This window comes from Physeter macrocephalus, chromosome 21 (genome assembly GCF_002837175.3).
Source record: "Physeter macrocephalus isolate SW-GA chromosome 21, ASM283717v5, whole genome shotgun sequence".
Classification (NCBI taxonomy): Eukaryota; Metazoa; Chordata; class Mammalia; order Artiodactyla; family Physeteridae; genus Physeter; species Physeter macrocephalus.
In genome coordinates, this window is record NC_041234.1 from 96,051,361 (window position 1) to 96,066,248 (window position 14,888).

At 42.2% G+C, this 14,888-nt stretch overlaps 1 protein-coding gene across 2 annotated transcripts in view; it reads left to right on the forward strand.

The window, feature by feature from the left end:
- The window catches only part of GRIA3 (glutamate ionotropic receptor AMPA type subunit 3), a 290,818-nt gene that overhangs the window by 77,342 nt on the left and 198,588 nt on the right, over positions 1 to 14,888 (forward strand). For both annotated transcript variants that reach the window (XM_024128093.3, XM_024128094.3), the window contains exon 3: positions 5,835 to 6,074. In XM_024128093.3, the coding sequence (XP_023983861.1) occupies positions 5,835 to 6,074 (240 nt within the window). The remainder of the gene's footprint in view (positions 1 to 5,834; positions 6,075 to 14,888) is intronic.

Genomic DNA, 14,888 nt, shown 5'->3' on the forward strand with positions numbered 1-14,888 from the left:
GTGTACCGAAAAAAAAAAAAAAAAAAAAAAAAACGTGTGACAGCTGGCTCCAGGCTTGCTTGTCACTCACCACTGAAGGCAACATAGCCGGGGAGGTACACTAGAATCCCCAGGAATCCAGAATGTGGTCAGAAATGACATCTTCAACTAGAAGAATTTGGTGTTTTGCTAGTAAGAAGAGACGGAGACAGGCACTCTTAGGAAGCAGACAACCGTGATATTTCATGCTGGGAAGGCACAGAGGCCCCGAGTGGAGACAGCATGTTACCAGCACAAAGGCATTATATAGGGAGGGGTAGAGTGAGAGGACAAAGTCAAATTAGCAGGGGTTCTTTCTTAACCCATTACTACCCAGAAGTGACCCAGGAGTGAGAATAAGAAAGAGCACTGAAGAAATGTCTAGGGAAGGTGAAAGAGAAGAAAAGCTGTGATACCTGGGTACTCAGTGTGAAGTCAAGGGCAATGGTTGCCATGGGGAGGGTAAACTGATGGGGTCAAGAGAGGGCAAAGTAAAAAGAGCTGGCAAGCGGAAAGAAACAGAGAAAGAACTATTTAGTTGCCAAGTTATATGTTAGGCACCATGTATTTTCCATGTATCGTTTCATTTACTCCTCACTCCATGACAATAACCAAAAGCCACATTTATAACGAAGACATACTTTACATTTTACTTATCTCATTTATTATTGTCTTTTCCCCTCACTAGTACACAGGTTCCTGGAGGACAGGATCCTTTTTCTCTCCTGTATCTCCCACTACCTAGAACAGTGTCAGCACATGGTAGATGCTCAATAACTATTTGTTGCATGAATAAACAGCTAGCATGAAGTGCCAGGCACTGTTATAGATAGATGCTTCCCATGAATGAACTCATTTTAGCTTTCATGACCCATGCTGAGACAGGCACTATTATCCCAATTTTACAGATGAAGAAACTGAGTCAGAGACACAGAGATATTAAGTAACTTGCCTAATAAGTGATGGATTCAGGATTTCAACCTGCGTGGTCTAACTCTAGAACCTGCCTTCGTAATCTCTATTTTATACTGAGGCTCAGAGAGGTTAAGTCATGCAGCTTAAGACTGGCAGAGCCATGACTAGAAGCGAAGTCCGCCTGTCTCAGAAGTCCACCTGCCCCTTCCTTTACACTTCACGGCTTAATAGGATTGCCAAGACAACTATTTCTTCCATCATCGTTTTACCAGGGGCTAGTCTCCTGAGATAAAGAAATGGGTGTGGTTCATTAAGGATTCAGATAAAGATAACACACGTCGCCCCAAAGAATCACGAGTCCCCAAAGATCACCCAACAATCTGCCACCTGTTCTCATTGATATTTTTTTTGGCTTTTGAATTTTATTTTATTTATTTTTTTATACAGCAGGTTCTTATTAGTTATCCGTTTTATACATATTAGTGTATATATGTCAATCCCAATCTCCCAATTTGAGGCTGGAGGGAACTGAGAGCAGCAGCTGGCAGATGAGTCATGGGAAACCCCTGGTGGCTCCGTCTATGCTGAGAGCTAGGCATTGAGGGTAAGTCACTTTCATGCCAGGCAAATCCCGACCCATGCTGCCCTAGATAGCTCTGGAGTAGGGATGGTGTAGAGATGCTGATAAAGCATTTCTGGGAGACTGGTTCATAATTCATTGTGTGACCTTGTGTAAGACACTTCCTCTTCTTGTGTCAGTTTCTTTAGGTTAGTGAGGCGTCAGTGGAACTTTGTGTTGAATCATAAGAGCTCCACTTTATCTCTTATATATTGGACTTCTCCACATAAAATTTCATTTGGAGGAAGGATTCTACCCTAAAAACTACGCTTGAAAATCCACTGAATGAAATAGTATTTAAATTCCTTCTAGCTCAAACGTTCTAAGAACTTAAAAACATAGACACTGTCCTTTGGGTCAGTCAGTGTTCCATTCAGCCCTACTTTCTGCAGCCAGGAAGAGGCCCAGGGATCTGCTGTGAGAGGCCATTCACAGGTCCCTTTTGCCCCAGCTTCCCTCAGACGCTACTACCCCTGTCTTCATGTGGCAGTTGTCTTCCCCATCGGGCCTTCTACTTATGTTACTTGCCTACGTTGAGACGGAGAAAGTGTAACTATGCACAATAGTACCTGCAGGACAGCTGCACCTGTGTTTTATTCGAAAGGAATAGAACACTTACTGATTTTCTCCTAACACGCTTTTTGTTGACGTCCACCGCTGTGTGTCTGCCTGTTAGACCACAGTAGCCGAGTGTTCCTTGAGGGGTGCTGCTGATCTATAATCCTTCTAAGTCCCCTGCCTGAGCTGTGACCGAAGCTGTAAGCTCAGATTGGAATTTTTTTATTTTCATTGGGCTCCCTCACACCTGCGCACTCACGCATTTTTATAAGTTCTTCCTTAGTCTCATTCTGTTTGCCACAATAAATAGGCTTAAAGATTTCACTGGGTGCTCCTACCTGGAGTCTGGGTTTCACATATACAACATGACTCCCTTCTTATAAAGTTTTAAAACAAGCAAAAATAACATTAAGTTGTTTAGGTGTGTATGTTTGTATATTTTTTTTAAAAAACCAAGGTAATGATAAATAAAAATTTCAGGATAGTAGTTACCTCAGAGGGAGAGAGAGATCAAAACAAGGAGACAGAACAGAGGAAGAAGACATAGGTAACATAAATCAGGTGACCATATAAGTGTGAATTTCTTGCTGGATTGTTTATTGTATTCTATTTGTCTGTCTGTCTGTCCTTGCACTAATAACACATGCCTTTTCATATCAACTTTAGAGTCACTTATCAGTTTTTCTTATGGTTAATCATTTTTGTATCCTGTTTAAGAATAACCCGAGGGGGCTTCCCGGGTGGCGCAGTGGTTGAGAGTCCGCCTGCCGATGCGGGGGACGCGGGTTCGCGCCCCGGTCCGGGAGGACCCCGCGTGCCGCGGAGCGGCTGGGCCCGTGAGCCGTGGCCGCCGAGCCTGCGCGGCCGGAGCCTGTGCTCCGCAGCGGGAGAGGCCACAGCAGGGGGAGGCCCGCGTACCGCAAAAAAAAAAAAAAGAATAACCCGAGATCATGAAGATATCCTCCTGTATTTTCTTCTAAAGCCTGCTTGATTTTGATTGGAACTGCATTGAATCTAAAACTAAATTTGGGGAGAATATGTTTAAAAAAAAAGAAGACATAGGTAAAACTAAATTATTAGTAATGTTATAGTTCTTGGGTTGGGTGATGGTTCTATGAGTGTTCACTGTATTTTAAATAAATAAACAAATAAATAAGAAATGTCCATATATAAACTAGTAATGATGAATTCTGCACCCCTGAAGTTCAGAAACAATGATTACAAGAGCAATGCGAGGTTGTTTTTTTTTTTTTAAAGTTAACCAGAATCTATAATATACTTTAATTTTCTGTTTCTTTCCAATACATCAAGGGCTTTTTGAAACTCTAAGTGGATCATAGCTATAGGCTTGCCTCTCTCCGAGTTTACTTCTCCCTCAATTATTGTCCATAATTTAGTCAGGTTGGAATTTCTTTGTTGAAAAATATGTTGCATTTCCCCACAGGCTATTTTTATATAGGATGCGTTGATCCTCATCTTTATCTTGGGCCTTGCACGCTAGTTTGTATAGATCTAAGAATTACTGGCTACCTCCTGAATCATTTTGGGCGAAAGGCCACGATTACTTGTTCCAGTCTTCCAACCCCATGACCATTAATAAGATTAGGTTCTGTCTAGGGTTGCCAGATAAAATTCAGGATCTTCAGTTAAATTTTAATTTCAAATAAACAACAAATAACTTTTTAGTATATGTATGAATTTGAGGCATACTTATACTAAATAATAACTTTTTATTTATCTGAAATTCAAATTTAGTTGGACATTCTATTTATATCTTTTCTATTTATGTAAATATATATTCAATATATTTTTATTTGCCAAATCTGGAAACCCTATCTCATTTGAGCCAATAAGTACTCTCCAATGTCACTGTTGGTTTTGGGTCCCAGGGAGTGTGAGTTTGGGAATTGGACAGACAGCCAGGTTCAAATCCTGGCTCCTCCACTCAAGAGACAGAACTTTTTTTTTGTCTCAGAATTCTTATCTATTAAATAGAAATGATAGCAATACCTCATGAGGTTGTTGGGAATATTAAAAGAGATGATATTTGCATAGTACTTAGCACAGGGTCTGGTACCTACTAAGCACTCAAGAGCTGTTATCATTATTATGGTCAATTTTATACAGAACATTATGTGCACCGGCCAAGATTTAACCTAGTACTGTAAAATTCTACATTTACAGGATTAATTTGGGAATGGGACTCCGTGTCTCCTTTGGTGAGGACCAATGCAAAGTGGCATCTAGCCCCTTCCTTTTTGTTTTTGAATACTTCTTTTGGCCCCATGTCATGAAATGCCCCAGATTCATTCTCTAATTGCTTTTTTCCTTTTAATATAAAGGCTTTTTTTGTGCATGTGTTTGGAGGTCACTTAGAATTCCTCAAGTTGGAAGCAACTGTCTTCCCCTAAGGAGGTGCTTGAGTGATTGAGAATCGCCTTTGAAATGCTACCTCAAGCCAATGAGTAATGAGTTTGGCTGATAAAAGGGAGCAGACCCTTTACATTCTCTTCTCTGACCCACCCATTCCCATCAAAACTGACCCACCCACTTTCCCACCCAGGAGCACTTGGGTGATTTGGGGGGTGGGCTGGCATCTAATCAGGCATGCTAGTGGCTAAAAAAGATTCTATTTAATCCCCCTCCCAAGATAGGCTTTTTTTTTTTCAAAACCCTAAACCTGAAAAAGTAAGCCTAACACTGGCTTCCTAGCAGATAAGGGTGACCATGCGGGACCCCTTAAATCACACCAAATTATCAGCTGCTTGTTCTGCCTGCTTTGCATGAATGGAAGGGAGCAGAGTAGCGCAAATAATCTAAAGATCATTTCCACTTGGTTTGGGAATGCACCACACGGTGTCGTTGTAGCTGATTCGCTTTGCTAATTTTGTTCTACTTAAGCTAATATTGAGATTGGTTCACATTTTGTAAGCTCATCTGGGCCAGAAGAGGGAAGAGGTAGTGGTGTGGCCCACTCTGAGATGAAGGAAAACTGACCACGATCATGAAGGGGACATGAACATTCTACGTGAGGGCTAACAGATCGAGAAGATCAGTGCAAAAGGATCAAGATAGAACTTTGCGAATTACACATGGGCATAATAGGCCCACCTACCCCGTGGGCACTGAAAAGCCAGTCTTCCCAATGGCCTTCTCAGAATCTGAAATTCTCTTCATTAATAGCCTACATAAAGGGTGGTAATCATGACATAACTATAGCTAAAGCGTTATGTAACCTAAGAGGAGTAACATTTCCCAGAAGACACATTAGCAGTTCATCTGACTAAATCATCCGTCACTATTGTCACCTCGTAGAAAAAGCACTGAAGGGGTGAGACACAAGACAGTTCTACCTTGGTGGGGCCTGGGTATACTAAGAAGCAGCTATGGTGGAAGTACAGGAGAACTTGGGTGATTTGGGGGGTGGGCTGGAAGGGTTGCTGAAGGAGAGTTAGACAACTTTCACCCCTTTCCTTCCCACGTTTTTCTTAGTTTCCTGCTCATGGTAGACATAGAGAATATGCAAATGTTTCAAATAAATTCTTCCCTTTCTTATTCTTTTCCTGCTGGGCAACCGGACTTGCAAGGGCTTCTAGAGATTTCAGAGATCATTGGTTTTCTTTTTGTCCTTTAGAGCCTAACTGTACACTGCATTTCCAACCCTACAAGCTGCAGCAAGGGACCATGGGGCTATTGACATTTCTTTCTCTTTTTCTCATTGCAGTCTGCTCCCAGTTCTCGAGAGGGGTGTATGCCATCTTTGGATTCTATGACCAGATGTCAATGAACACTCTGACCTCCTTCTGTGGAGCTCTGCACACATCCTTTGTCACACCCAGCTTCCCCACTGATGCAGATGTGCAGTTTGTCATCCAGATGCGCCCAGCCTTGAAGGGCGCTATTCTGAGTCTTCTGGGTCACTACAAGTGGGAGAAGTTTGTGTACCTTTATGACACAGAAAGAGGTAAGAAGAGGCATCTGCTCTCCTCTTTGAATATTCATGTGACAGTGGTGTTCAACCTTCCTCAACTCATGTTTGTCCCCTTCTCTTCCAATAAATCTCATGTTCTTTTTTTTAACTGTAATTAATATTCAAAATGAATTGAAGAGTGAGGCCAAACAAGAATCAAAACAATAGCAATTTTAGAATCTAGTTTTTCAAATTATACATGTCCTCCCACCCTCAACTTTGACAAGGGGTTTTGCATTATCCTCCTGGCTGAACCACTGTTGTTGAAAAAGAACCCTTCCCCCTCCCCAAAATAATTTATCTGGTTTACATACACAAATTAAAAGCAGCTTAGTCTAAAACAGAGAGAGGCCTAAGCTGGAAAGGTTTTGGAGAATTAATCCTGCCAGAGACTATAATTATCCTCATTTCATAGATGAGAAAACTGAAGCCCAAAGAGGCAAAGTGCTTTTTCACACAGTAGTTTAACCACAGAGCTGGGACTGGTGGCAATGTCTCTGGCTTCCAGATCACATTAGGTGTTCAGATTATAGGGCTTCAACAATTATCTGATGGAAATAATGAATGGAGACTGGCTAAACCGGGCTTTGGGGGTGGATAGTTTTTCTAATAGTAAGACATATTATATTGAATCTATTGAGGACAATTATATTGAAACAGTCTCAAAACTTAGGGGTGTGATCTTAAATAGTATACAGTTAGGTATACACATCATAACGCAGCTAAACAGACTCCTCTAAAACCCAGTTATCTTTGAGGGCTTCCTCAGTAAAACCAGGGGATCCTATCACCATGAGATTCCAAAAGGTAACGTTACTTTATCACTTGTTTGCTTGTAATCCAGGTTATACACAGGGAATGGCTCTCTCTGACTCAGGCCTTTCTGACTCAGAGAAAGAAGGAGCAAATGGAAGGCCTATCTGCCTGAGGGGTCCCTGGAAATGACATTCTTATAGGTAACTTAACTTGAAGGGCCATTTTGTTTTTAGGAATCCAGAGTACTCTTCACTTCACTCTCATTTTGATTCATCATCAAACCCTGTCAGGAAACGCTAAGGCCTGTTTTTGCTTATGATACTTACCTCCAGAATATTATCAAATTTCATGAACCTGAAGCAGGAGAGCAGAATTCTAGTCCATGCTCTGCCACTAACTAGCTCTCTGACCTTGACCAACTCATTCAATCTCCCTTGGCCTTGATCTCCTCACCAAAGCTATGTCCCTTCTTAATGTAATATTCTATGATTTTTTAAATATTATACTAGACATAGGACACTTTGTATCTTATTACTAATCCTAACTTACATCTTATCAGTTAATTAGTCAACCAATCTACAAGCTGTTATCAATCCTCAATGGTTTATTCAAATCTTGTGATACAGGCTTATATAATACTGTTCTAGTGGGGGCAGACAGAAAAGGACATTCATGAAACAATTCATGAACAACTTTCAGAGCAAAATATCAAAGTATCAAACTCAGTATCACATTGAGTGCTACACTACAGATTCTGATTGCTATGAGAATTGTGAAAGGGTAGCACTCCAAGAAATAGAGTTTTTGAAGGCTGGCTAGAGGAGCCAGGCCTTAAAGGATGTATAAGCTGTGGACTGGAAGAGAAGAAGGGAATGGACTTTGGGGAAGAGGAAAAGAACATGAACAAAGGGCAGAATCAGGAAGGAGCGCTGTGTGTTCCTACAGATCTTTGCCTGACTAGAGTACCAAAATAGTCTGAATGTTCTAATTCACAATTTGCTAAATTTTAATGCATTTCATTTCTTTCTAACACTGAGGATGAATTAGCCTATTTCCATGTACTATATACAGTGTAATCTGGTGCATAAAAATCTAATTTTCAGAACTGAAGTTTGTAAATTAGACAGCTTCTCTCCTGAAACTTTTTTAAAACTAAATATCAGTTCTGCCAATGCTGTAGCCTCTCATTTATTGAAAAGCAGGAGACACAGGTTAATGTATTCTCTCCTCATCTCCCATGACCCTCCTTTGCCCATTAGCTCTCTATTAGAGGAAAGGAAGCAAAAGTCCATCTCTGTCTGTTTCTTAATCTGCATTTTTTTTCCTCAAATCATCTCACTAAATAGTTTGTTCGATTCTATGGTCTTAGAGCCAAAAGAAACCTTTCTGACTTGTGTGTGTTCATATTTTTTCCTCTATAGCCATTTAGCTGGTGGGATTAATCTGCTCTGCTTAAGAAGTACTTTCCATAAAGTTTTATACTAATTTCCTCCTTGGAAAGCCTTCTTAAAACACTGCATATTATGACCCTGTTCCAAAAGCTTCAATGGTTTCTATTGCCCACATTGAACAATAAAAGCAGTCTATTTCTTAAGACTCAACACAATTATGCCTCAACCAACCAACGAACCTGTTGTCTTTATGTTACTAATGAGAACTTTCCGCTGCAGGCAGCTCCCATTTTCCACTGTTGCCCAAATGTGCCAGAACCATACTTGCCTCAGCAACTGCACTTCTACTACCTGGAATTCTTTCCATCTTGATTATGAAAATCCTTCCTGCCTATGCTTCCATTTTTCAAAACCCACTTCAAACTCTACCTCTCCAAGGTAGCTTTCCCCGACCACTCCAATGCACAATGATTCATTCATTCATTCATTCATTCATTCAATAGGTGGCAGGGTTAAAATGATGAACAAGATAGACATGTCTCCTGCTGTTATAAAGCTTACATTCTAATAATGGAGATAGAAAAAAAATAAGTAAGCCAACAAATAAAATAATTATATAGTTAGGTAAGGTGCTATGAAAGAAACGAAGAGACAGATACTAATGGATAGGACCTAATTTTAAAAGGATTCTCAGTGACAGCCTCATTGAGAAGGGGCATTTAAGCTGAGAACTAAAGAAGTAGAAGGAGACAGCTATGTGAAGAATAGAGAGAACGAGTTTTCAAGCAGCGGAAATAGCGAGTGCAAAGGCCCTGCGGCAGGGAAGAGCTTGGTATGTTTGAGGAACTGAAAGAAGACAAGTGTGGCTAAAGGGTAGTGAGGAGGTTGAGAGTGGCCTAAGATGAGACTATAAAGGTAAACAGAAGCCAGATCATAGCCATGGAGTACAGACAGGAGCCAAGATAAGGAATATGAATTTTATTCTAACTGCAATGTGAAGTCATTGGAGGATTCTGAGCAGGGGAGTCACATGATCTCATTTAAGTTTCTGTTGAGAATGGAGTGTGGTGCAAGAGTGAAGGAAAGGAAATGAATTAAAAGGCCATTGTGGGGCTTCCCTGGTGGCGCAGTGGTTGAGAGTCCACCTGCCGATGCAGGGGACACGGGTTCGTGCCCCGGTCCGGGAAGATCCCACATGCCGCGGGGCGGCCGGGCCCGTGAGCCACGGCCGCTGAGCCTGCGCGTCCGGAGCCTGTGCTCCGCAACAGGAGAGGCCACAACAGTGAGAGGCCCGCGTACTGCAAAAAAAAAATAAAAAAATAAAAAAAAAAAGGCAACTGTGGTCATCCAGGTGAGACATGATGGTAGCTTAGACTAGACTGGAGATGGAGAAAAGTAGACAGTTGAAGTGTATTTTGGACACAGAATCAACAGAACTTGGTGACAGATTGACTGTGGCACGTGAGGGAAAGAAAGGATTCGTGGGTGACTACTAAGCTTTTGGCTTGAGAGACTGGGTAAGGTGGCGACGCTATTTACTGAGGTGATTGAGGGCAGGAGGTGAACCAGTCTTAAGGAGCAAAGATTTTGCCCACCTCTGAATGCCCACAGGACCCTTTTGTCCATATCATTCACTTGGCACTTACCTGCGTTCTGTTGTTATTTCACTGGGTCTGCTATTTACCTTCCCAGGTGCTTCTCTCCATTATGATAGTCAACAATTGCTTAGCCCCTAGGTTTAGACTTTGTGCTTCCTCTGGTTTCTAGCACAGGCCTGAGTCCATACTTAGTGTTTTCCCAATTCCATTAGTGATTCATCCAGAATAAGCCCACGTCTTTTTTTTAAAATGTTGGACTGAAAGAAAGAGACAGAAAAACCAAGAAGGGAGGGAGGGAGGATTAGAGGGAAGGAAGGAAGGAAGGAAGGAAGGAAGGAAAGGAGGGAGGGAGGGGAGGGGAGGGGAGGGAAGGAAGGAAGAAAGAAAGAGAGAGAGAAAGAGAGAGACAGGGAGGGACGGAGGAAGGAAGGAAGAAAGAAAGAGAGTGGGCGGAAGGGAGGAAGACAGGAAAGAGAAAACCCAATTTATAATTCAAACTATGTGGTATTGTTCTTTAAAATATTCAATAATGTATCTATTCTGTATTTTCTCTTTTTCTACAATGATCATCTCTTGCTTCAGTAATAAACATTATGGGGAGAAATTACAACTGCAAAGTGTAATTTTCGCAATTTTTAGATTACATAAGAGAGAAATGAAAGACGGAGAGAGACAGAAGGGCGCACCTATAATTACATTCAAATAAGCTAAATATACAAATGATGTGACTCCACTGCGTAAGGGCAGGGATGAGTGAGGAGCTGAGAAATGGGTTAAACATTTGAGGTCATTTAAAAGATTTACAGCACAATCAGGGTAATTTTATCTCTGAAATTATGAAACAGTGAGTGGATTTCAAGGCTTTGTTAGTTACGCTTTGATTTCTGTCTGCTGAGTAAGGTCTGATTTTGTGTTTGCAGGTCATCACTTTGCTTAGTTAACTAAAATCACCACCCTAGTTTGTTAATACAAAGCTGAAATTTATGCTCTTGCTGCTGTATACATCAAAAGTCAGCTCTTGCAAAAGTCATGAGGCTTACTAAGTGTGATATCTGCCCCCTTTGTACCCTCTTCTCTTTATCGACCCCCTTTTTTTTTTTTTACTTGTCTATGCCTGCCCTCCCTGGCTTGACAGCTCTGTCCTAACGTGCCTCTACACCTCCATAAAAACTCTTCCACCTTGCTATTAGACCTATCTTTTGGGTGCAAGTGACCTAGCTCTCTGTGGCGCTAACATTTCCCCCGGAACAGCAGCGTGCTTGAGAACTGCAGCCAGACTCTCTCGTGCACCTGACAACTCTCCTTGGCTTCAATGGGCACACCCCACAGAGATGAAAGAATCTGGCGCAGCCTGTGGCTCTCAGCTTAGATAATGAGATAATAGCTCCAAGTGCCCTTTGAGGCAACTGGTCCCACCTTCTTGTCAGTGTTCAATAAACCCCTGCTGCTTCCTACTCAGTTCCCAGGTAACTCTCGGGAAGTCACCTGCCTTCTAACACACCTTTCTGTTTGCTCTAGAAGGCTGTGTCAGGAACGCGGGCAGTGACAACAAGTAGTCACTTGTTGTCAGTCAACAAGTCAGTCAACAAGCAATTGTTGGGCGTTTCCTAGTGCTGGCTTGTGCTAGGCCACTGGCAGTGTTCACGCAGAATTCGGGTCCTGCCTCTGAGGAGCTGACAATCCTGTTGCTGAACCCAACTGTTGCCCCATCCACCAACGAAACTTGCATTCATTAGAGCAGGCACCTTGTGAAACGATTAAAGTGTTGCCAGAGAGCCAGGAAGGTGGGAAAATGTTAAAATATCCTGAAGGGCTTAAGAGGTAAAGAGATTCTCCAAGACAAGGAGAAAGGGCCTTTCCTCAGAGGACCGGGAATGTTTTCAGATTGGCTGGATTGAAACTCTACTGAGAGGCAAGCAGAGCTTCAGTCCCTCGTACCTTCCTGCATGCTGTCGTTTACCACCTACTTACATAACCTGGCTTCATCCCTTCCATCCAGTTCTACTTTCCCAAATAAGGCACGGATTCGCTCTCTGCATCTCTCTCTCTGCCTGTCTCTCTCCCTTCCTCCATGCTTCACCCTCTCTCTCCCTTTCTACACACACACAGACACAGTACCAGTCAGCGGTACAAACCAACAAACCCCTATTATTGTCATTTTATTATCTTATAGTTTGATAAGAGCAGCTGCCATTTTTAAGCATCTATTATGTACTAGACCCTGAGTTTATGAATTACCACATTTAATCCTCACGGCATCCCCGTATCTTTACAACAGAAGGAAACCAAGGCACAAAAAGATTCAATGATGGCTCCTAGGGGCCACAGAGCTTAGTGTGCCAAAGCAATGAAAGCCAGGAGTTCAACCAAGGCCCGCCACACTCCACAGTCTGTGTGTGCTGTTCACTGGGCCGCCATATTGCCTCCCACGCTTTTAACATTGAAACTGCGATTAGCTCTTCCCTTAGTCTTCCCTTCAGCCATTCTTCAAAGGACCTGTTACCTAGACCCTCCCCGTCCTAGTTGCCTTCCTGTGGATGCACTCCAGGTGTCCATTTCTTTCTTAAAGCCTGGTGTTCACAAAAGAACACAAGAGCCTTTGGTCCCAGAGTCCCAGGGATCCAGATAGGCAGCAGGTAAAAAACATCGAGGTTAAGGGGTAGATGGGGAGCAAAAGTAGTAAATGCAGCCAGACAGGTAGGTTTGCCCATAGTGTGCACTCGTGGAATGCTGTGTTGTGGACCTGACCCTGAGGTGACTCTGACCTCGTAGATTCCTCTCTGGGGCAAAGCCGCTTCCAGAGCCCAGAAAAATCTAAACCTGCAGGTCGTCATCACTACGGGACTGTTTTTGGTTGGAGAAGAAGAGAGCAAGGAGAGACTGATGATAGGTTCTACCATGGCTACTCGGCAGGAAGTTTAAAGAAAGTAGCAAGTAATGGTTAAAAAAAAAAAAAAAAAAAGACGGATTATCACGGATTTTTTTTTCTCCTCCACTTTAAGAACTGATGAAAGGATTGTGAAGGTAACAGATGGCTACTATTCTAGTCATGTCTAGTTGCCTTTTGGGAAAAACGAAGCCAAAAGAATTTTTATTGAAATGCAAGCTACTTTTTACATCTGAATGAATCAGGAAGACCCAGAGAGTACATTCTCTGGTGAGAGACAGATACTAAATTCCCCTGTTTCCGCAGCAGTGATCAGGGTTGACAGTACCTGAGACATCTGGTAGTTTCTGCAGCCTGTCTAATCTATTGTGATGATGCTTCAACTATGAGAGCATCTCGAGAGCCTGCAGGACAATAATAATGAATGACTATTTGGACCGGATTATGAATAAAAGACTGTACATCTGTCTATAATGAGAATTTCATTGAAAATGAAAATACTAAAGCTGTCATATTTTTTAATGCTTCGATTTGCACATCCTTGACTGCTTTGGGGCATAAAAAGAGAAACTGCTGAGAAACTTGTTGTCAGCTCTTGAAATAAATTATCATTTAAACACTTCCTCTCCACAAAGGTTATTAGCTTAGTAGCTTGTTCCTGGGGTTGGACCATCAGTTGGGGAAAAAAATCACTAGACATTAAACTACCCTTTCAAAAGCTGAATATTAGTTACTGTGGAAATTGTCCTCTCAACATATTCCATTGTATCTCTCCAATGCCGCAGATTAGACTGAAGCGACTATTAATAAATACTATCATATTTTACAGCTGTCATGCAAAGCTGAAAAAAGGCTTTGCTGTGATTAGATCCTGTTTACTGTAATATTTCTAGCTCAGACTCGGAAAGGCAGTTGTCCTATAAAGGTATTTTTCATAAGTAGAATATTTCTCCATCAAATGACATGACTAATTTTAATGTATCGTTAACTCCCTGGTGGCAGTGAATTTGAGGTTGAATTGACTTTACAGCCAGAGATACATCCCTCTCCAGAGACACACTAAGCTAAAGTGTCAAATTTTTTCTCTTGGGTTGTCCTTCATATTCAGAGATGTTGCTTTGATAGTCCCCTCCTCCGTAGAAGGACAAATTTGCATTGGTTTATCCGCCCTCTTTTGCCCTGTCCCTCTTGTGACTGATTGCATTGTTTGCAAGGCAGCTGGTCAGGATTTAGGCTAGGAATGACACTTCAGTGGGCTAGCTAGTAATTCTGCTTCGTGAGCTAAAATGCCACTGTATGAGTGAAAGAAATAGATCTCCAGCCCCCCTACCATGCAGTAGCTGTTTGTAATGGTATTCACATCTCTGAAAAAAGGAGGTGACAGCTGGCAGGGTTGCTTTTGCCCTGACCTTCCGTTGCTTTTCATCAAGCTCCTTGAGGAATTAACCCTCACGCACTAAGCTGAATATCTAGTTTTCAATGAATGGGTGATCGTTACACCATCAAGGAGTAGCTGATGTGTCCCATAAATTCACGGTGGAGGCTGAGCTCGGTCTTTGAGAAGGCTCTTCTAAATGTTCCCTGGGGAAGAGACAGACTGTGATGTAGATCTACAACTGTGACTTTGAGGTTCGTCTCCTGGAGCCCCCTGAGACAACAATTAAAGCCAGGGCAGGTTTGCTGTAGAAGTGAAACAAAAGAATGCAGGTAATGTCTTTCGCACCAAGCTGAACACGGTAACATGCTCAATAAATTTTACCTCTTATGATTTTAACAGTGGTCCTCCATGCGGAGGGAGGGTGATTTTGCCCCTGCGGGAGACATTTGGCAATGTCTAGAGACATTTTTCGTAGTGGGTAGAGGGCAGGAATGCTGCTAAACATCCTACAGTGCACAGGATAGCACCCCACCCCCAAAGAATTATCCAGACCAAAATATCAATAGTGCCAAGGTGGCAGCAAGGTCAAATGACAAATGGTCGCAAGAATTCCTCAAGGGGTTGTAATGAACCAGTGTAGCATTTATTGAGTGTCTCTTACTGTGCCTAAATTGGTGTTAAGAGTTATGTTAAGTAGAAGGTGGAGTCTTTTTTTTTTTTTTTTTTTTTTTTTTTTTTTTTTTTTCCCCCCGGTACGCGGGCCTCTCACTGCCGCGGCCCCTCCCGTTGCGGAGCACG